Genomic DNA, 23,873 nt, shown 5'->3' on the forward strand with positions numbered 1-23,873 from the left:
TCTACCATGAAGTTAATAAGGCAGTGAGCAGAAGCTAATGCTTTGGAATACTTGGTGTCTGCTTCCTGCATTCACCCTGGTGAGCTCAGTTTCAGATCTGAGTGTATAAATGGGATGGCCACGTTATATGAATGCAAAGTCAGGCTAATGCAATAATATAACCAGCACCGGAACACATTGCAGCTTTAGGTGGCTTCTTAAAATAGCACACTAATCTCATCCCCAGCAGAACATTCTCCCTCCAATGAATCTCCATTTCGCTAGGATTTTGTTTTTTCAGTATCGACTGAGGGAGCAAATTGTAATATCTATGCATGGGTGCTTTGATTTGTGAGCAAAATGTTTTTTAAATTATTTCTTGAATCCGTATTTATTTTACATTCCCTCCATGTACCTCTTGTCTCTGTTCAGTCATCCCCTTGAATCCTCCCCGTCCAGTGCTCTGGGTCCCAGCTGATGGTTCATAACATCAGAGTAGTGGCTGGGATGGACTATTTTGGACTAGAATATGGTGTGTGTAAAGGTCCCTTGTAAATGTTGTTACCCTTGCTGCACCAATGCAAATAGGAGGTAATGAAAGCATTGGCACTGAGTGTAATGGAAGGACAGAGTGTGTGGATTGACACTAAGAAACACATTGTGATGGCGTGCAGGAAGAACAACTGATGAAGGATGTTGGTGTTCAAAGTTTGGCTGCCTTGGTGTTTTCCTCAGGTTACGCTGGGACTGTTGGAGCTGAACTGATGGAGATTGATCGTAATAATTAGCCAACGACATTGCTGCCAATTCATGTGATAACCAGGGCTACAAAAGGCAGGTTGGATGGTGTATAGATTCCCACAGGAGTCTAGTTCGACCATCTTGGGGAGATAACTGTGTATTCTCATTATAGCATTCAATCGACAAATAATCTATGCATTGTTTAGAGCAAACAAACTCTAATCTGGATGTTTCTTCCACACAGTGTTTGCTCTTTGCTGGAATTTCCTGATGCAAGTTTATAAAGATAAATTTACTTTTCACTGTTTTGAACTCACCTTGAAAGGTTCAGCAGTTAATTGACAACTAATTGGATTGACAGTGGTACAGTCAAATCAAGGGTAATCGAAGAACTGACACCTCCATTCAGAAGGTAAAGGAAGGCTTGGCACTTAGAAAGATGGGAACCATGGCAGGGGGTAGTGAAGAGATCAGATGATGATGTCAAGAGTAATGGAAGGATTAGTACTGCTACTGATTGGCACCAATTCAACAAGGGTAACAACAGGGTTGTCAATGTGAAATGGGAGGTAATGAAAGCATTGGCACCGAGTGTAATGGAAGGACAGAGTGTGTGAATTGACACTAAGAAAAACATTGTAACAGAGATATTCGCAGTGAGTAACACAGAGTGTACAGGAGGACCATCACTGAATGATGCACAGGGACTGACACTGAGTGGCACAATTGAATTGAAACTGAATGACCTGGGGGTGCATAAAGGAATTGGCGCTGTGATCCAGTTTGTAATGAGATATAGACACTCAGTGACAGGGAGTGTAATGGAGGGACTGGCACAAAGCTAAAATGTAACAGAGGATTAGCATTGTGACACAGGAGTATAATGGAGATATTGGTACCAAGTAATGCAATGAGATGGAGGTATTGGAAATGTGTGAAATAAAGTCTGGGACTGAATGATTTAGTGTGTAATGAAGGGACTCAATGAGAGAGAGTGAAACGGATGGACAGACACTGAGTGACAGGTGGTGTAATAGATAGATTTGCACTTAGAGACACAAAGTGAAATGAAGGGTTTGGCTCCTCAACCACAAAGTGTAACTGAGAGAATAGCACCATGGCACAATATAGGGGAGGACTGGCACTGAATGACACCGTGACATGAGGATAATAGAGTAATTGGTACCATGGCACAGAACACAATGCAGGGATTGGAGCTGACTTATATAATGCATTGCAGCAATCGGCACTCAGTGACGGGAAGTGCAATACAGGGGTGAGCACTGACCACGCAATGCAAGGGAGAGACTGCACATTGAAGAAAAGCATGTATTAGAGGGAGTAAGGTTGAATGCACACTGTAAAGGAGGAATTAGTAGCGAATCTGATGGCAGTGGATAACCTGGAACTGAGTGCCATCAATGTAATGCATGTGGGGATAGCATAATGGAGGGACTGGCACCTTGATGTAGCGTATAATTAATGGATATGTACTGAGTTAAGCAGAGGATAATGGAGCAAGTGGTACTAATTGATTGATGCAATGCAGTTGAGGGATTTGCATTGAATGACAGGCTGTAATGGAATGATTGGTGCTGAATGACAGAGAACGTCAGGAAGGGATTGGCAATGAATGACACAGTGCAATCAATGGATTGGCATTGAGTGAGACTGTAACAGAGTGATTGGCACATGTTGATGCAATGTACTGGAAGTATTTGCACTGAGCTTTGTTGTAATGGAGAGACAGTCACTGAATGATATCAAACATAATGGAGGGGTTGGCAAAGAGTGACAGAGGGTAATGACGGAATGAGCACTGAGGGGCTGAGAGTGCAATGGAGTGATGAGCACCGAGTGACTAAGTATGGAATGAAGGGATACACACCGAGAGAAGAGTGCGTTATTCACATAGATTGGCAGTGAGTGTAATTGAGGGTTTGCATAGGATAACAGTGAGTGTAAGGGAGGGATTCACGCGGAGTGACAGTGAGTGGAAAGGACGGATGGAACTGATCTCAGTTCTCAGTTTTATGCATGTGTCTGAGTTGAGGTCTGTATTTAGATTGAGAATTCCAGTTGTAGGAATGGAAACTGCCAGCCTTGTGCTCACTGGAAAGCCTCGATCCATGGCCATTGGTTTCATGCCTGAACTTGTATTCCATTATTGCAGTACCTCCGGACAATCCAGTGATCAGCAACGGGCCGGTGGTGAGCCTGAAGGTCGGAGACTCCCTGAACCTGACGTGCCGCGCAGACAATGCCAAGCCAGCGGCTGTCATCACCTGGATACGAGACGGAGAGCCCCTGAGCGGAGCCACCTACATAAAGGTGAGGAGAGCAGCCTGAGCCAAACGTAAACAATGGTTACATACTGCAGACCTCTGCAGGGAGTGGAGTGCCAAGGAAGAGATGGGATGGGTGGGTTTTGTTTGGGGCTGGAGTGGCGTGAGATTGTGGAGCAGTGGGAATGTGTAATTCAGAGAAGGTTGGTTTGGGGCGAACTGGGTGGAATAGGATTGGAGAGGTCAAGAGTCAGTTAATTCTAACATTATAATTCACATGGGGAGCTTTGAAAACCAAAGATTTCCAACCTTCTTGCTCTGACAACCACGCATTGTCAGACCCTTCAACAATCAGAATACAGAGCTCCTCAGAGTGTTCACAGTCCAACTGTGTAGAGCAATACCACAATACACTTTCTTTTAATATCATTCATGAGTTTATCAAGTCTGCTGCACAGGAAGATTGCTGATGCAAGCACATACGCCAACTCGGTTTAAAATTAATTTAACTTTAACTCTTCTTAGAGTTTGCTCAGAGTCATAGAGCGATACAGCATGGAAACAGGCCCTTCAGCCCATCGAGTCCAGGTGGACCATCAACCACCTAACCACCTAATTCTGTATTAATCCTGATTTTTATTCTTCTCACATTCCCATCAAGTCCCCCCAGATTCTACCACTCACCTACACACTTGAAGCTTTTACAATGACCAACAAACCCATATGCCTTTGGGATGTAGGAGGAAACTGGAGCACAAGGAGGAAACTCGCACGGTCACAGGGAGAACATCCAAACTCCACACAGACAGCACTCAAGGTCAGGATTGAACCCAGGTTTCTGGCACTGTGAGGCAGCAGTTCACTGTGCTACTACGACACCCAAACTCTTCATGGATTTAGCATTCATCAAGGTGCGGGTGTTGGAGCTGGGGAAGAAACCACTTCCCATTTCAGTCAACAAACAATTGGACTGATGCAGGGTTTCAACCCAAAACGTCGACAATTCCTTTCCTCCCACAGACGCTGCTTGACCCACTGAGTTCCTCCAGCAGATTGTTTGTTGCTCCAGATTCCAGCTTCTGCAGTCTGCTGTGCCTCCCACCTCAGTCAGCTCCCACCTGCCAAGTAAAGCTGTCTCTAGGGGTGTGTCATGTCCCAAACCTAAAACGCCAAGGTGATTATTTTCCATGTCTACACCAGTCACACTTCCAGCTGTTTCGGATTGTCACACAAGGGACAGCTTCCTGCTGTCGACTTTTTTCTGCGAGGGACCGTGTTTTGTCCCCAATCTTATTTGACATTAGATTCTTAACGTCAGCAGCTGGAGACGGCTCTGATTCCATTGGTTCAGCTGTAGGAAATCTTGGCTCCAAATGAGAAACATAAGAATGAGAGTGAGTGGCTTATATACAGTGACCTCATTTGAGAGGTGTCCTTTCACCTCTTCCCTCCCCACCATCCAGGGATCCAAACTGGGTGATTCACTCACACTTCTTCCATATGAGTGGACTGCATTCAGTATGCACAATGTGGTCACCTCTGCACCAGAGAATCCAACTGCAGATTGGGTGACCACTGCGGAGCACCTGCGTTCAGTCCGCAGGGGAAACTCTGAGCTTCTGGTTGCTGCCACTTAAACTCTCCATCCCGCTCCCACTCCGAACTATTTGTCTGTGGCATCCTGCACTGTTGTAATGAGGCCCGATGTAAGTTTGAGGAACAGCATCCCTGGGCACGTTGCAGCCTTCCAGACTTGATATTGAATTCTACAATTTCAGGGAAGTGGCTTCCTCTGTTTGTAACAGAACTGGCCGTCTCACTGTAAGTCACCCCTCTGAGACAGTGGCGCGGTTTCTCTCTCCATTATCATAACCTGGCCTGCCAGCCAGGTCCCACAGCTCCGCATATTTTACACTCCTTTGAATCTATTTTCACGCTCTAACTCCTGCCATGAACCCATCAACCACCATTTATCTCCATGGTGACCCTGGCCACACACTGCTACAATTGTTCCCTTTGCCCTGTCCATTTCTTCCCTCCACCATCGACTTAGAGCTAACCTGTCTTTCTCTTTTTTCCAGTTCTGACAAGGATCTGCAACCTGAACCATTAACTCTGTTTCTCTCTCTGCAGATGCTGCCTGACTTGCTGAGTGTTTCCAGAATTTTGTTTTTGTTTCAGATCTCTGAGCTCCACGCAGGCAGGTGCCTCTGCCTCAAGCTCTGGAATTCCCATTCTAAATTTCTCACCTCCTTAACCACCAAACTCTTTCCTTCCAAACTACCTCTGTAACCAAAATTTCAGTCATCTGTCCCAGTATTTCCCTGTGCAGCACAGTGCCATCTCTTTTTTTGATAATGCTCCTGTAAGTTGCCCTGGGAAGCTCTGCTACATTAAAGGAGCTATATAAGTACTTTCTTTGTTGTTGTTTGATGGGCACACAAAGCTGCAGTCTGTTGAAGGACCCGTCAAGAGGTACAGCAGAGAACGGGACCTTCAGCCCACCAAGTCCACTCTGAGCACCCATTTACAAAAAAAATCCCATTTTATCTTCTCCGCACATTCTCATCAATTGCCCCCAAATTCTACCATTCACATACACACACAAGGGGCAATTTACAGTGGCTAATTGACCTACCAATCAACATGTCTTTGGGATGTGGGAGAAAACCGGATCACCAGGAGGAAACCCACAAGATCACAGGAAGAACAGAGACAACACTCGAGGTCAGGATTGAACCCGGGTCTCTGGCGCTGCGAGAAAGTGGCTCAACAAGCTGTGCCACTGTGCCACCCTTCAGAGAGATACGGGACAGAAATAGGTCCTTCCCCACCAACCATCAACCACCCATGTACACTAAATCGACATTAATCCCTTAACATTTCCCTGTACTTAAGTTTTATGACATTATGAATTCCAGCCAGTGCCCTTGATCTTGAGCTTAAAAGGCTGAGGGGTAAGGACTGAGTTTTAAACAAGTGTTTAACGTTCTTCTGTTCTGATTTTGGAGTTAATGCAGCTTAGTGTAGTTATTTATGGTGTTTCCTAACATGGTTTTCTAACTTGATTCTTGTTATAAATGTTGCCTTTGTCTGTGGAACCACACAGTTTCCCTGGTTCAGTGCATGCCCCTGAAATTCCCTTTAGCAACTTTGGCAGCTACCGGCACTTAGCAATGTAGCTGCTACCTCGGGAACCAACCATTAAAGGGAAAGGCGCACTACACAAGCAGCATTGCTAAGGGTTTGTGGAGTGACACCTGTGTGAACTTGTGCATTGCACTCCTCCTAACTCAGCAGGTGGTGTTATTCTTCAAGACAGTCATCATCTCCATCAGTTTCAGAGGTTATAGGAACCAGGGAGCAGGAGCAACACAACTATTGGCTGAGGCAAAGTCAAAACGCAAACTGAGAAAGATTAAATGGCTAACTCAGAAAAGGGAAAATGAAGAGGTTATCCGAAGGGGAAACAAACACAGTTATACAAAGTAAAAGCAGAAAATGTTCTAATACCCAGCAGATCAGGCAGTATATATGGAGAGGAAAGCAAAACTGAGCTAAAGTGTTATAGGTTGATAACCTTTCATCAGGACTGGCCAGTTCTGGCACAAACCGGACAGTTTGGTATCTGAAGTTAACAATTTCAATGTTGAGACCTCAAGGGTCTTACGTGCTCAAATGGAAGATGAGATGCTGTTCCTCGAGCTTACCTTGGGTTTATTAGAGCAGTGCAGGAGGCCAAAGATGGAGGGGTGAGAGTGGAAGGTGATGGAGAATTAAAATGAAAACTAAACACCGATGTGGACCGAACAGAAGTGTTCTGCAAAGCAGTTGCCCGATCTGCATTTAGTCTTTCCGGTGTAGAGGATACCACTTTGGAAGCACTGAATGCAGTCCACTAGATTGGGAGAAGTGCAAGTGAATCACTGCTTCAGCTGAAAGGACTGTTGGAGACCCTGGGTGGTAGGAAGGGAGCAAGTAAAAGAGGAAGTGTTGTAACTCCTGCAGATGGTTGGGAAGGTGCCAAGAGCAGGAGAGCGGGTGCAGTGAACCAGGGAGTCAGAATGGAGTGCCAAAGGGGAAGGGGAAATGAAGATGTGCCTGGTGGTGAAGGTGGAAGAAGTTATGGAGGAGATCCATTGAATGTGGAAGCTGGTGGGGTGTAAGGTGAGGGCCAGGACAACCCACTCCATGTTCTAGCCGGAATGAGAGAGGGTGAGAACAGAAGTCCTGGAGTCGAACAGATGTGGTTGAGATGTTTGGTGGTGGGACCATGGTCCAGAGGAGATGTCAGAGAGCTGGCATTCAGCATCTTCAAAGCAGAGGTTAGGTCACCAAATCACAATAGTGTCACTCTTGTCAGCAGGTTTGATGACAAAGTTGGGGTTGGTCCTCAGTGAGTGAAGTGTGGCAGGTTCAGAGGGATAGGTCAGAGAAAGGGCTGTGGAAAATTGAGGTTAATGTCACTGACATTTTGTGTGAAGAGATCAAAAGGTCGAAGGGAAGGGTCCAGGAGGATAAACAACCATGGAGATAGGAGAAAGGTCGACAATCTGGCCCCAGACACAGACACAGATATGAAGGCAGCAGAGAAAGAGCAGAACGTCATACACTTGAGGGATGAAACATGACTTCCACGGAGGAGAAGGTCAGGAGGGATAGAGAAAACCTGGCAAGGAGTGGGACTAGGAGAGGAGAGGTGGGGTCAGAGGAAACTGAAAGGGTAGAATGGAAGTGTGCAAACCTTGATGCCTGAAAGGAAAGAAAAACATTATTTGTTTAAGTATTGAGGTAAAGTGAGTCAGTGCTGTTGCAGAGAGAGGTCAAGAGGACACATATGCTGACGCACAGCATGATGTGAGGATCTTGGAATGTGATTTGAAAAACACTGAATGTCTTGAACATACCCATGTTGTGAGTAGATCCAAAAGTGAAGGGTGAAATTTCATTTAGAATCATTCACGTTCAGATACATTTGCTAATAAAAGGGATGTAGCCGTGGAAGCAAATGTGAATCAACATCTCATCAAAAATGAGTGGGTGTTGGAGACTGGTGCTCTATCAGCATTTAACCACAAGCACTTGATTCAGCAAGGCACGGAAGGCTGCAAATAAGATTATCACAGGTGAGTACATGATGGTTGGCATGGACATGCGGGGCCAAAGGGCCTGTTGTTGTACTCTATGACTCTAAGAAGGGAAACAGAAACCATTGAGGGTGGGTAAAGTAAAAGATAAATGGAAATCCTCTTGGAAAGAACAGCAAAGGTGGACAGTCCTGAAAAAGGCGTCTCGGTGAACTAAATAGTAATTGAAAAGCAAAAAGCTGCTGATGCTGGAAATCTGAAATAAAAACAAAAAAATGATGGAAATGCACTGTAGGTCACACAGTTCTTCTCTACACACAGCTTGCCTGATTTCCTGAATATTTCCAGCATTTTCTGTTCTTGCTTCAAATTTTCAGCATCTACAATTTTTTAATATCTTCTATTGCTGTTTTACGAATTCATCATGAAATCGAGTGTTGCAAAATGCTTAACATCTGATTGAATACTTTGGAACAATAGTCCCTTGGCCAGAATTGTACCTATTTTCTCACAGCGACATTCCATGAACAATGCAGGGGAAATTACCTGAAATAGTGATGGTTGACAGATGAAGCATGGCCAAAACATCAGGAGGTTTCCTTGTTCTTCTTTGAATAATCTTTAATGTCCATGAAATAGGCAGGGAGGGACTAAATTTATTGTCCCATCCAAAAGGCGGCAGCTCCATCAGAGCAGGGCTATCTCAATCTTGCACTGGAGTGTTGGCCTTGGTTACAGGCTGGAGCAAGACTTGAACCTACTTTTTTCTAATTTTATTAAATATAAGGCTTCCATCCACATCTCCAGCCAAGTTATATTAGCAAAGCATGAGCAGAAGGAAATTCCCAATGTAAAGTTTCCTGGAGGCAGCTTTAACAATGGGAAGAGTATATTAATTCCATTTGAGACCAAAGGGTATTGGAAGTCAAGAATGTCAATATAAGTAGAGCTTAGAGATGGTCATTGTTGGTTAGTTTAGCAAGGGACATGGGAGAGATTGAGCATATGAAGATATAACAACCAAGCCACTGTATTGAGAGGGGAGTACAGAGGTGTCACTTAATGAAAGTTAACAAATCGACAAAGAGTAGGATGGGTTAAATGAAGAGTAGCAGATGCCAACAATATTAAATGGGATAGAATAGAAAAAGGTTGGGTTCGAGGCAAAGTGTCAGCCACTAAATACAGTCAAGGGGATGTCTGGAGGGGTGAGTGCTGCAAGAAGCTGTAACTCTGACAGATAATAAATCGATTCACAACGAAAGATCTTGAACAAAAAGCAATCCTGTTGGATATTGTTTCTTTTTGGGTTTTTTTCTGTTTGACTTGTGTTGTGGGATGAGCAAGTTAATGGCAGAGGGACTGAGGGTCATGAATAGGTGAATTTTATCCTGCAGCTTGTAACAATCGGGATCCAGACAGGGTGTCTCCCAGGATTCCAGCTCCACATTTTTCAGCACTCCTTGCTCATGTTGTCTCCGAACCGCCAGCCTAATCATCATTGCTTTGCCCTTCTGTCCACCGTTCCATTGTGTGTATGACATAAGTATCACAGTGCACACATCATGTCAAATAAAAGACGAGCATTGTGCAGTGACTTTCATAACTTCAGGATATCCCAAAGTGCATTACTGTCAACAAAGTAATTGCCTGAAGTGTGGCCTCCTGTAATAAAGGAAGCACATCAGCCAAACAGCACACAGCAAGCTCCCATAAAAAGCGATAATCCGTTCCAATGATGTTGGTCGAGGGATTAATATTGCCCAGGATATTCCCCTGCTCTTCTGCAGACTAAAGCTGCAAAGTATGTGTACTCAGTGGGTCTGCAACCTCTTACAAAGTCCACTGCGGAGTGCACAGACTGGTACACAGGAGACAAAAATAACTCAAATAAACTATGTGAAGTTTATTCTTGGGTCCTTACAGATCACCGGTAGGACTTTATATAAACATTGTTGCTGCCCAAAGAGTAGTTAGACACATGACAAAATCTTTAAGGTAGTGGCAACTTTAAAGTAAGAATTATTGTTCACAACCAACGTTACACACATTACCCACATTACACACATTACACACATTACACACATTACAACTGCAGTGGAAATCAGAGAGCTGCAGTTGCTGGAAATCTGAGATAAAAACAGAAAAATGTTGGAAATATTTAGCAGATCAGGCAGTATCTGTAGAAGGAGAAACAGAGTTACTTTTCACAGCATTTTCTGTTTATATGTGGGATGTTTTACGTTAAGCTGAGAGGGAAGAGGATGGAGTTTTGATTTAAAATCTCATCTAAAAGACAGTGTCTTAAATAGTTTAGCACTGCCTCAGTACCTCACTGGAATAGCAAGTCAGATAATTGGCTCAAGCTGCTGGAGCTGGGGTTGATGTAAATGTTGGGTTGTGTGTTGAGTTGTGTATATTATATATAGATTTGCAGGATATTTTTAAGATCGTGTTTGCATCATACAGTATGACACTTTTTAGTGGCCAAAAGCTGCAATTTAGTTGGGAGTTATTGCCTTCAATAAAACACCTTCTGTTTACAGCTATACTGTTAATTTTTTTTTGCAAGCAGGGCATAACGCCAGTATGTTTAGTATCATCATTGTGCATGACGCATATTTAAAGACTGGAAAGTCAAAAAACTGTAATTCTTTCTTTCAAATTAGATTGAATTTTAGTTTTGCTCTTATACAAGGTTTCTTTGATAACTATGAACTCCCATCTCCTGAGCCACCTCAGGAGGTTTCCTTCTTCTCTCAAACCCATCAACCACTGATGTTCAGACCACGCACCCATGGCGTGGATTTTGAACCCACGCCCTTCCAGCTCAGAAGCAAGAGTGTTGCCTCCTCAGCCACAGCTAACCCCGAAATTGTTTGCTCCCACAGAGGCTCCTGAAGGATGGGAAACGAGAGAGTATTGTCAGCAGCCTGCACATCCCACCGTCTGAAATCGAGAATGGCCAGCGTATCATTTGTAGAGCGAAGAATGCGGCGATCCCGGAGGGGAGGGAGGCCGAGGTTACCATCGATATCCAACGTGAGTTGCCTCTTCCACTCAAAGGCTCTCATTCAACCTTCCTTTTCTATTATCTCAGTGTACATTACTGCTTCTGGCCATGGACACTGCACCAGATGCAACGGACTTCAGCCCAGCACAGGAGTGTAAAAACTTGCCAGGGTTATTGGTTAACATCAGTAGCCATAAAGAATGAGGTTTCTCCCATGGTTAGTGAAATGCAGTGCCAAAACTGCAGCACCTTATTGTCACTGAAACTGCAAACTGTGCAATGGATCCTCCAGGCAATGAAGAAGAGAGAAATCAGGAATGTGGGAAAGGGAGGTTCGGAACCAGACTGAGAGGTTATGGTGCTGTCGAGATGGAGGCTCTGAATCAGATATCATCTGCTGATCCTCCCCCCCCCACCTCCATCAGCTGGGTGTATATAATTGAAAGACGTAAAGATGCAAATGCAAGAAATCTGAAATAAAAAAAGAAAGGACTCTAAAAGTACCCAGAGGTCAGGGAGCAGATGCCGAGAGAAAATTAATGGTTCAGGTCAATGACCTTTCATCAGATGAAAAACACGATGATGCTGGAGGAAATCAGCAGGCCAGGCAGCATCCGTGGAGAAAAGCAGGCGGTCAACGTTTCGGGTCAGGACCCTTCTTCAGGACTGAAGATAGGAAAAAGGGGAAGCCCAATATATAGGAGGGAAAAGCAAAGCAGTGATAGGTGGACGAAACAGGGGAGGCGGGGTGGGCACAGGGTGGTGATTGGTAGATGCAGGTAAGAGACAGTGATAGGCAGATGCGGGGAAGAGGGGAGAGCAGATCCACCGGGGGATGGGTCAAAGGTAAGAAGAGAGAGGAAAATAAAAAGATGCTAGGAAAGGGAAGAAGAGAAGAAGCCTGGTGGGGGGGCGGGGGTGTGGGGAAGGGGGGTGGGGATTACCGAAAGTGGGAGAATTCAATGTTCATGCCTTTAGGCTGCAGGGTTCCAAGACGGAAAATGAGGTGCTGTTCCTCCAGTTTGCGCTTGGAATTCTCCTGGCAGTGGAGGAGGCCGAGGACTGACAGATCAGTGGTAGTGTGGGAGGGGGAGTTGAAGTGACTGGCACCGGGGAGATGCAGATTGTGGTTACGGACAGAGCGCAGGTGTTCTGCAAAACGGTCACCTAGTCTGCGTCTGGTCTCACCAGTGTGGAGGAGGCCACACTTGGAGCACCGAATGCGGTAGGTGGCATTAAGGGAGGTGCAGGTGAATCTCTGTCTCACCTGAAGGGACTGTTTGGGTCCCTGGTTGGAGGTGATGGAGGTGGAACAGAACTGCATAACGTTAGAAATCAACATGTTTTGAATTGAAGGCAGAGAGGTGGACACCAAAGCGTAATAGGGTGGAGACGTTCCTCCAGCCCTTTGTGTGTTGCTAAAGGAGACATTAGCTGTGCTTCTCTCTCCACAGATGCTGCCTGATCTGCAGAGTATTCCCAGCATTTCCTGTTTTTTTTTATTTAAGAACTGCTTTTCACTTTTACCTTGCTGGTTGTGACCTTTAAGGACCCCAATCAGCTGCAGGTAAACTTGGTTATCTTGAGTGCAGCTGATACTGTCTCTCAGGGCATTAACCTCTGATTGGCATTGTGCATTATGCCTGTTCCAAGGCCTGGGCACTTTTCTCCAGGCTTCCATCAATATGCTGAGCAGTAAAATGGAGACACAAGAGAATGCAGATGCTGGAACCTGAAGCATAAAACGAACCGCTGGGGGAACTCAGCCAGTCAGGCAGCATCAGTGGAGGGAGTCGGACGGTCGATGTTTTGAGTCTGAAAGAGTAGAGAGAACACAGCCAGTATGAAGAGGTGAGGAGCTGGGGTGAAACAAGAGTAGGGGCGTCCACCTGAGGGGGGATTATTGGCAGACGGAAGAAGAAAGAATGGAAAAGGCGACAGAGGCTTGGGAGATGATCGGTGGAGGCAACACAGGGCTGCAGATGGCGGACTCTGATGGGAAAGATGGTGGAGCGTGGAAGCAAATAAGGAAGGATGGGAGGGCAGATGGGAACAGTGGAAGGGAGGGGACCCAGTGGAAGGGGTGCATGGGTGATGGGCAGGTGGACTGGGTGGAGGGAGGGGTAAGAAACTGGGTGATGGGGGCTGGGGGTTTCTCTGGGTGAGTGTAGGAGGAACTGGGTGGATCAGGAGGAGAACGAAAAGGGACGGAGAGGGAGCAGGTTACCTGAAACTGGAGAATTCAATGTTTGTGCCATCGGGTTGTCGACTATCCAGGAGGAATACGAGGTGCTGCTCCTCTAGTTTGCCTTTAGCCTCACCCTGGCAGTGGGGGAGGCTGAGGACAGACATGTGGGTGTGGGAATTTGAAGGGGAATTAAAACGACGAGTAACCGGGAGCTCCAGCCAGCCGTGTTGGACGGAGCGCGGGTGCTCCGCAAATTGGTCGCCCAGTCTATGCTTGGTCTCACTGATGTAGAGGGGGTCATTTCCCTCCACAGATGCTGACTGACCCTCTGAGTACCTCCAGCAATTTGTTTTCTGCCAAGGCCTCATAAATACCAGAAACTTCCTCCCACCAGAATCTGAGATCAACATGCCATTCATCACCTGAAAACAAGGATTGCAGGGTCAAATTTCTTGGCACCTAAGTTTAAACCCCTCCCACCCCACCCAATGCCCTCCCTACCCCTCTGTCCCAATATTAATTTGCACAGTATTTGCACTGCAACTTCCAATGTCCTCGCTTTTAACCCTACTCTTTCTGAGCCAAAATCCCTGGGACTGACCTTCGTTCCATGTCCCAGAGCAGTCTGTCCCTTGCACCTTTGTGGATGTACCCAGCCAAGGTATTCTGTCTCTGTTCTCAACATCGGAGATGGAACTCAATGAACAATCCACAGGTTAGGAGCAGTTGTGCCACAACCAGAATAAGTGGCGGGATTGTAACCTGAGCATGGGTTCTGATATTCATGCCAATGCCCCCTCACGATGAGTCACCTCCCCTCTGCACATTCCCCTATGTCTGTGTTTATTATCTTGTGTTAGGGTGTATTAATGTTTTGTGACTGGTCTGTTCATTTCTCCAGCTTTCCTTGATTTGTTGGTGGGTTGGAATATCACATCCAAGCCTTGCTACATAATGATATAATTGGTTTTTTTAAATGCCTCCCCTTCCATTACATTTACCCATGCATGCAAATGCATGTTTAATGAAACCCACATCTCAAACCTTACAAGTTGGACAGCGGCAAAACAAAAGCTCCTGCCACAACAGGACAGGTCCATGTGTTGCTCTGCTGGTACTCCCGGTACAACACCAATCTGTCCTTTGATGGACTGACACCATGGGAAAGTGCTTGCCTGCAGTTCCGGACATAATCCAATTCCAGGGATCTGTATCCCAATCGAACCCACAGGTTGGAGTAATACCCCTCATTTTGTTATGACGACAGGGATTCATGGATCTTGACTGATTACATCCTATCAGACTGGTCACATTATCCCATTCACCCTTGCTCGATAATTCGGTGGAGCATCAGTGGTTCCTTTTCAGGGCTCTGATAACCAACAGCAGGGCTGCACACCATCCCTTCTTTAATTCTCCCTCTGGTATTAACATCCTGGTCCATTGTAAAAGCAGCTTTCCTTCACCTCTTTTGCCTACATGATGCAGCATCAGTTCTGCACTGCATTTAGTACAAACTTTCCTCCCAGTCCTGAATTCAAAACCTCAACCACAATATAGCTAAAGTTACAAAACCTTAATCACAGTATTGTTAGACATTGGATGTGGACCGGTTACATTGATCCTACTGAGTGTAAAGGGCATTTGTTTCCCCCACCATATCAAAGTTCCTACATGTGACTTTTTACTTACAACACTGCAGCTGGTGTTTCACCAGCACAGTGAGAATCCCCCATTGCTCCTTGAGGATATCTACAAATATCAATAATACAATATCTAATACAAATACAAAATCTACAAATTACTGGGAAGATAAGATATCTTTATTAGTCACATGTACATCGAAACACACAGTGAAATGTTTTGCGTAGAGTGTTCTGGGGGCAGCCCACAAGTGTCGCCATGCTTCCAGCACCAACATAGCATGCCCACAACTTCCTAACCCGTACATCTTTGGAATGTGGGAGGAAACCGGAGCACCCGGAGGAAACCCATGCAGTCACAGGGAGGACGTACAAACTCCTTACAGACAGCGTCCGGAATTGAACCCGGGTCACTGGCGCTGTAAAGCGTTATGCTCACCACTATACTACCGTGCGTGAATGTGGTTCTGTTGTCACTTTAAGCTTTCCGTTCCGTGATGCTGACTTAGGGTAGCCCAGCTCAAGCCATCCTTTTCTCCGATACCTGTATCCCTCTGACCACAGATTGTATGCTGCCCTTTTGGGGAAGGTTCAAGTGGGCTGGAGCAGGCAGCTAACCTGAAACCCTGTTACCCCAGCAACCTGGACTTCTTTCACAACTCCCGGTGTGCACCCTTACCTTATTTTGTCACTAACATCTGCTCACAAACTAGTTCTACCACACTCATTACTCTCACTTAACGAAATTCGGTAACCAAACTAGTTTTAGTAACTGATGCATCTGGTGCTATGCAGAACAATTTATTTTGATTTGCATTCTATAAAACAAAAGCAGTTCTTAACTATAACTGGATCAAAACAAGTTCTTTTCAGAAGAGCTTGATTGATCGTAAGCCAGTCGCTGGTCACATTTGTAGCTTTCAATTAGAATAAAATTGATTCAGTTCACAGCATGCTATCATCTTTTATTTCAAACATAATTATATTTTATTTTGCCAACATGGAGAGCATGCAAGCAGTTGTCAGAGTCAAACAGCATGGAAATGTTGTTGTTTTCACTCCAACTTTATTTTGAAACTCACACACACACAACTCTGAAAATTTGGAAAATCAGAATTGCAAAAGTCTTGAGCAGCATCATGCCTGATCTCTTGGGGAAGAGAAACACTCTTGATTAGGAAGACATTTGAGGTTGCCCCCAGTCATCCCAATTATATCCTGAAATGCCAATACAGGATTGTCCGCTTGTAATAAATGGGAATGGGAGATTCTGGCCGAATTCAAAACATCACTGGGACTTGCAGCTGGTCATTGTTGACCTGTGGGATGCTTGCCTGCATTGGTCAGGGCACTTAGTGTAAAAGCAGGGAAATCAATGTTGCAGCATCACCCAGTGCCTCTGCTGAGTGATCGCTGGCCTACCTTGGGTATCTTGTGGCAACTCCTTGATTTTCAAATTCTCTTACCAGTTTTCTGATTACTCCACAACTTCGGCCGTTTAAATGATGTCTCAACAAGGCATTACCTCTAATGTTGTGGTCCTTGTAAGATTATGATCGGGTACCTGTCAAAGACACTATAATTAGCTGCCCATTCAAGCTAACAACAAAGCACTTCTTCTTGTGGCTTCCACCAAAGGAATGGACAAATTCTGGAACTTTCCACACACTTGAGGGCATTGAGCAATCAGTGAAATTATGCAAGCCTTAAAGTGGTACAACCTTAAAACAGCATTGACTGTTAACAGGTACTATTACATAACACACAGATGTTACATCCGTTAAAAATGAAAGGCAAAATGAATAAACAAAAATTCACAATCCATTACGTCACAAAATCCTCCAGGTACTTGGATCAATAGACAGCCTTTCCCAATCTGATTCCAACTGGCTCCTCTTTTCCTCGGGTCTGCTGTCAAACCGCAGGGTCAGGGATGAATCCTCTGTTCTCTCCACACCTGCTTCCCCCACGTCAGCCTCCTTGGCAGTCTCCCTGAGGTGACTGAGTTCCTCTGATCGAAGACCCTCCTCCATCATGACCTCGTGTGACCTGGGGTGTGGGCTGTGTTGAGGAGGTGTAGACTGTCATGCGTCACATAGAGGTGAATAAATCCTGAGCGCCTGGCTAAATGTATCCTCAGACATTGTGGAAAGCAACGGACGAAATCTCGTGGGTCCTGGCAGAGAATTTTCTATCTTACATATCCAGGAGTGATGTTCTGGAAGACTGGAGGATGGATAAGGGTGTGCCTTTATTTAAGAAGAGCTTCAAGGACAAGCCAGGAACAAACCCTTCAGCGCACAACGTCTGCGCTGAACCCAATGTCAAATTAAACTAAATCTCTTCTGCCTGCACATGATCCATATCCATCCATTCCCTGCATGTTCATGTGCCTCTCTGAAACCCTCTTAAATGCCACTATCGTATCTTCCTCCACCACTCCCTGGGTAAATAGTTTGCCTCACACATCTCCTCTAAGCTTTCCCCCACTCGTCTTAAATACACGTCACCTAGTCCTTGACATTTCTACTCTGGGAGAAAGCTTCTGACTGTCTACCCTATTGAAGCCTCTCATAATTTTATAAACTTCCATCAGGTCTCCCCTCAGCCTCCAGTGCTCCAGAGAAAACAAGCCCAGTTTATCCAACCTCTCCTTAGAGCTCATACTCTCTAATCCACCCACTGATAAACCTTTTCTGCACTCTTTCCAAAGCCTCCACATCCTCCCTATAACGGGGATGACCAGAATTGCACACAATATTCTAAGTGCAGCCTAACCAAAGTTCTATGCAGCTGCAACATGATTTCCTTACTCATGTACTCAGTACCCTGACGACCAATGGAGGCACGCACGCCATACGCCTTCTTCACCACCCCGTCCACTTGCATGGTCACTTTCAGCGAGCTATGGATTTGGACCCCAAGATCCCTCTGTACATCAATGCTGTTAAGGGTCCTGCCATTAACTCTATACTTTCCCCTTACATTTGACCTCCCAAAGTGCAAAGCCTGAATTAAACTCCAACTGCTATTTCTCTGGCCATATCTACAGCCGATCGATATTCTGCTGTATCCTTCGACAGCCCACTGCACTGTCCACAGCTCCACCAGTCTTTGTGTCATCTGCAAACTTACTAACCCACCCATCTACATTTCCATCCAAGTCATTGGTATAGACCACAAACAACAGAGGCCCCAGCACTGATCCCTGCAGAACACCACTGGTCACGGACCTCCAGCCGGAATAACACCTCAGGAGTCACCCGCCTTCCGCCATGTTTGCTGTTGGTCTGATGTGAGCCTCATCCTCACTGTGTCTCCAACTGGTGACAAGTCTTCGGCACCTCTGCTATGCAGTGTGCCCGTTCACTTTTGGCTGCCCCTTTTATCTCTCGGCACTTTTTTTTTAACTGCTGATTCCAGCAGCCTTCCCATTACTGGGAGTAATGTCTTGGTGCGTCCACTCATGTCTCTGCTCCGGACTGCCCGTCATCCCTTGAGCTCGGGTGTGGTGGGAGTTGAGAGGGCAGCAGTTTCCTGACCTCCTTCACAGTGTCGTTCTTTTACACTGTGGGAAGTGAGGTGTCCAGTGATCAGACTGCAATCCTCAGAGAACCTCATAAGTTCGTCCACTGTAAACTACTGCTGGTTATCTGGGGTCAGCACCTCACGGAGCCCCATCTGAAGATCAGTCCTTGAAGCTCACGAATAACCATCAATGAGTGGGTTTTCTCTGGTACACCCATCTCACAAAGATTTTGAAGGTAATCCCAAGTCACCAGACACGTGGTCCCCATGGGGTGAGACAGATCCTGACCGATTCTGGCCCCAAGTCTGTCAGCGACATGATGAGAGTGAAGCACTTCCTTTAGTGCGTTCCTCTCTAGAGATACGCATGTCTCACATTTATGCATCTCCTCCTTCATTCATTGCTGGTAGGTTCTTGCTCTCCTTCTGAGGAAGCAGCTGTTCACTCTTGGCTGTGAGGAGGGAACCTGCTCAGTTGCGTCATATCTTTGCAGCTTAAAAGTCCAATCATGAGTGCCCAGCCCATTTCACTTCAGGTGGTTCATCGTTACATTTTGTCTGGGATTGTCCTCAATCACCTGCGCCAATGGCTCACAGATTGGGATATGTCTCACATGATGGTCAGCCTGGACTCGGTAGGCTGAAGGGCCTGTTTCCATGATGAGTGACCCTACAACTCCATGCCTCTATGACTCACCACACTTCTTGTCCTAACTCAGCATCTGTGACATCCCATTGTTGCATTAGGCTTCGCAATGTGTGTCACCCATGTGCATGTCCCACACAACAGCATCAAATCTTTACCTTGTATGCCTGTATGCTCCCAAGTATTCTCTGCAATCTCTTTGGTTCTCAGTGGAAGTGGGTTATAATCACAAAACGTATGTACAGTTCTTCCACATCTTCATTGGTGAAACTTCTCCAGTCCAAAGATCTTAGTGTATATTTTTCTTGATTTATTCATAACACGTGTTTGGGTCCATTGGAGCTCTCCTAGCGTTTCTGCTGAAGTTCCCCAGGTGCTGTCTTGCTTCCAAGTGGTACTCTTCCCCAATGGGATCTGCAAGGTAGCAAGTGGGAGCAGGTTAAAATATGAGCTCCACATTGGGCTTCATGTGCTACAACCATTCTCTGCATCCAAAGATAAAATAAGATATCTTTATTAGTCACATGTACATCGAAACACACAGTGAAATGCATCTTTTGCGTAGAGTGTTCTGGGGGCAGCCCGCAAGTGTCGCCACACTTCCGGCGCCAACGTAGCATGCCCACAACTTCCGAACCCGTACACCTTTGGAATGTGAGAGGAAACCGGAGCACCCGGAGGAAAGCCATGGGGAGAACATACAAGCTCCTTACAGACAGCGGCCGGAATTGAACCCGAGTCGCTGGCTACTGGCTGGCCCTCCCTGCTATGTCAATGCTGCAAGACTTTCTTTGAGACATCTTCCTGCAACGTCAGCCACTTCTTATCATCACAGTATCACAAGAAAAACTTCACTGAATTAGTTGACTATTTTCTCATGAGTGACCAACCAACACCATGCCACTGCCTTCCTGTGTGGCCCACACATCTCACTCAGATGGTGCAGGCACCCTGTTAGATGGCTGACAAACCCTAGAAGGAAGACGCAAGAGGTGCTGCAGATGCTGGCATCTGGGGCAATACACACAAAGTGCTGGTGGAACTCAGCAAGCCAGGCAGCATCTATAGAGGGAAATAGATAGTCGACGTTTCAGGCCGAGACCCTCCCATCAGGACTGGAAAGGAAGAGGGCAGAAGCCAGAATAAGAAGATGGGGGGAGGGGGAGGAGCACACGCAGGCAGGGGATAGGCGAGTCCCGGTGAGGGGGAAGATAGGTGGGTGGGGGACGGGGGGGAAGATATAATAAGCTGAGGGGTGAGAGGTAGAAGAGCCAAAGGGCTGAAGAAGAAGGAATCCGGTAGGAGAGGGCCGTGGAATAAAGGATGGGGGAGGGGCCCAGAAAGACTTGTGCTCGTACATGATCTGTGAGGTATGGCCTTTCCTTCACTGCATTGGCATTTGCTTGATCAGGCTCCAGATCATCGCTGGTGGTCAAGTGAATTTGAATTATTGCTCTGTCTTACATCTGTTCACCAGGGCTTTTAGCTTCCACTCATGCTCAAGCTCTTTCTCCTCCCATAAACTCCGTTATGTTATCTGCTATGGTCTTTACCCCTTCAAGTGCAGCATTCAATATTTAGAATCATAGAGTTAGACAGCACAGAAACAGGCCCTTCGGCCCATCGTGTCCATGCCAGCCTTTGTGCTCATCTACACTAATCCCATTTCTCCACAATAGGACCGTATCGTTCCATGCTTTGCCTACTTAATCTGCCTGAATCCCTCTTAAATGTAGTAATTGTATCCGAATCCATTTCTGGCAAGTGCGTTCCAGATATCAAATCCTCTCTGTGTAAAAAACTTCCCCTTGAAAATTCTTTCCTCTTACTTTAAACCCATGCCCTTGTGTTTCTGCTGAAGTTCCCCAGGTGGTGTCTTGCTTCCAAGTGGTACTCTTCCCCAATGGGATCTGCAAGGTAGCGAGCGGGAGCAGGTTAAAATATGAGCTCCACATCGGGCTTCATGTGCTACAACCATTCTCTGCATCCAGAGTACTAAATTATTTTGCTCTACTTGTACTTGAAGAAACGTCTTCCCTCACCTTCAAAGAGTAGACACTGTTCTTCAGAGTTCCATTAAGGTCTCTTGAGTCTGGGCAAATTCTCAGCTTGCAGTCTGATTTCTTCTCATGTGCCAGGTGTTAGGCTGTCCACTGAGACCACCAACCCTGCATGAGCCATGCTCTTAAGAGCATCTAACTAGTAGGGCTTGCTGCCACCTGGATTGGAAACACAAAGCCATAGAAAGTTAACAGCACTAAAGGAGCCATCTGGCCCTTCATTCCATGCTGGTTCTGTGCATGAGTGATTCAGTGAGTTCATTTATCCCCCCTTTCTCCTTTGCTATATTTTTTCCTTTTAAGTCCTGATCCCAATCCCTTTGGAAGGCCAGAACTGAATCTGCCTCTCCCACCCTGGACGACGATGCAATCGAGATGCCTTCCCCACTGTGCTACAGATCCCAAATTTGACTATAGAAAGGTGATTCCCTCCTAAGCTCTTGGACTACCTCTGTCCTCAGTAAGCTGCTGAAACTATCCACTGGAGTATGTTAGAAAACCCTGGGCATTTCTGCCAACACCCATAACAACACAAGCACTTTTTTAGACTTCAGCTTTTTTGACTTCATGCAGCCTCTCTGCATCTCATTGCAGTTTGATGCTCCATTATTCTCAGTCAAAAACACAAGATAAGATAAGATCTTTATTAGTCACATGTACATCGAAACACACAGTGAAATGCATCTTTTGCGTAGTGATTTTGGGGGGCAGCCCGCAAGCGTCGCCATGTTTCCAACACCAACATAGCATGACCACAACTTCCTAACCCGTACGTCTTTGAAATGTGGGAGGAAACCGGAGCACCCGGAGGAAACCCACACAGACACGGGGAGAATGTACAAACTCCTTACAGACATTGGCCAGATTTGAACCCGGGTCGCTGGTGTTGCAAAGCATTGTGCTAACCACCATGCTACTGTGCCGTCCATGCAAAATCAGATCTCCTGCTCAGGTATCTTGTAATGCTCAAAATCTGTTCCATCGTTGAGCTTGGTCTCCTAACGCAGGCACACAATGCCGTCTTATTATTCCGTTTTTCCACTGTCTGCCTTTTTCAGTGCACTTCCTTGTGAAACAGTGATTGCTTTTATTATCCCTCTCTACCAAGAGGGCTGCAACGTCATCTATAATTCCTGAAGTGTGGGTTATTGAATGATCTCTCATCTAACCCTCACCCTCACAGTCTCTTTGCTTTATATCATAACGACATAAATAATATTTCTTTGCCTTTCCATATTTTTAGTAAGTACTTTTGCTCCTAATAAATCTGCTCTCCGAACTTTATTCAGTTGCTGTTAAAATCCTGCCCACTTCTGTGTAAAATGTGATGGCAGACTAGTATACCAAGGAGTATATGTACGGGGTGTGTGTGTGCGTGCGTGCGTGCGTGCGTGCGTGCGTGCGTGTGTGCGCGTGTGTGTGTGCGCGTGTGTGTGTGTGTGAGTGTGCGCGTGCGCGCAGTAGGTATATGCAGGCAATGCGCGTGAGTGTGTGCAAGTAATATGCATAGTGTGTGCAGGGTGTGTGTGCGGGTAGTGTGTGTGTAGGGAGTGTGCAGTGAGTATGTTCAGCAAGCGTTTGCAGGTAGTGTCTGCAGCAAGTATGTCCAGGTAGTGTGTGCAGGGTGTGTGTGCAGTGGGTGTGTGCAAGGAGTGTGCGTGTAACAAGTGTGAGTGCAGGGTGTGCATGTTCATTGAGTGTTTATGCAGTAAGTGTGTGCAACAAGTGTGTGGGGGTTGTGCACGGAGTCTGTGGGGGTAGTGTATGTAGGGTGTTTGTTCAAATGGTGTGTCCACATAATGTGTGAAGAGTGTGTGTACAGGTAGTGCGTGTGCAGGTAATATGTATGTAAGTAGTGTGTGTTCACGACATGCATATTCAGTAAGTGTTTTTACAGGGAATTGTGCAGTGTGTTCAGGATGTGTGTGTGCAGTGGGTGTGTTAAGGGAGTGTGTGCAGGGAGTGTGTGCAGGGAGTGTGTGCAGGGTGTGTGTGCAGGGTGTGTGTGCAGGGAGTGTGTTCTGGGGAGTATGTACTGGGTACAGTGAGCAGAGGTGTTAGTGCTACGAGACTGTGTTGGGAAGTGTGTTTTGGCAAGTGCCTGCCGAGATTGTCACAGAGAGATACAGCACAGAAACAGGCCCTTTGGCCCATCAAGTCCTCACTGACTATCACCCACCCATTTACACCAATCCACTTTCATCACACTTCTCTCTCCTCACATCCCCATCAACTCCCACTCACAGATGCACCAGAGACAATTAACACTGGCCATTTAACCAACCGGCCTGCCCGTCTTTGGGATGTAGGAGGAAACTGGAGCACCCGGACGAAACCTACGCTGTCACAGGGACAGTGCGCAAATTCCACACAGACAGCACTGGAGGTCGGGATTGAACCCGGGTCTCTGGAGCTGTGCTGGCCAGTGTGAGCAGGGGGTTGTGCTAGGGCTGGGTTTGAAATTGTATTCAAACTGGAGTGTACTGGGATTGTGTGCTGGAGTAGTTTCCAAAGATGTGTGTTGATTGGGGAAGGAGGGTGATCTTAGTGGGTATTTGCTGGGTAGTGCCTGCTAGGAGTCCCTACTGGGAGTGTGTGCTGGGGGTGTGTGCAGTGGAGAATGTGCTGGGGGTGTATGCAGTGGGGAATGTGCTTGGAGTTTGTGCTGTGGTGAGTGCATTGGAAGTGTGTGCAGAACTGTAT

At 46.2% G+C, this 23,873-nt stretch overlaps 1 protein-coding gene across 1 annotated transcript in view; it reads left to right on the top strand.

Moving 5' to 3' along the window:
* The window catches only part of kirrel3a (kirre like nephrin family adhesion molecule 3a), a 527,277-nt gene that overhangs the window by 390,740 nt on the left and 112,664 nt on the right, over positions 1-23,873 (top strand). The window contains exons 4-5 of the mRNA XM_052039890.1: positions 2,894-3,051; positions 10,984-11,134. Of these exons, the coding sequence (XP_051895850.1) occupies positions 2,894-3,051; positions 10,984-11,134 (309 nt within the window). The remainder of the gene's footprint in view (positions 1-2,893; positions 3,052-10,983; positions 11,135-23,873) is intronic.

The sequence above is a fragment of the Pristis pectinata genome, chromosome 27 (genome assembly GCF_009764475.1).
Source record: "Pristis pectinata isolate sPriPec2 chromosome 27, sPriPec2.1.pri, whole genome shotgun sequence".
Taxonomy (NCBI): Eukaryota; Metazoa; Chordata; class Chondrichthyes; order Rhinopristiformes; family Pristidae; genus Pristis; species Pristis pectinata.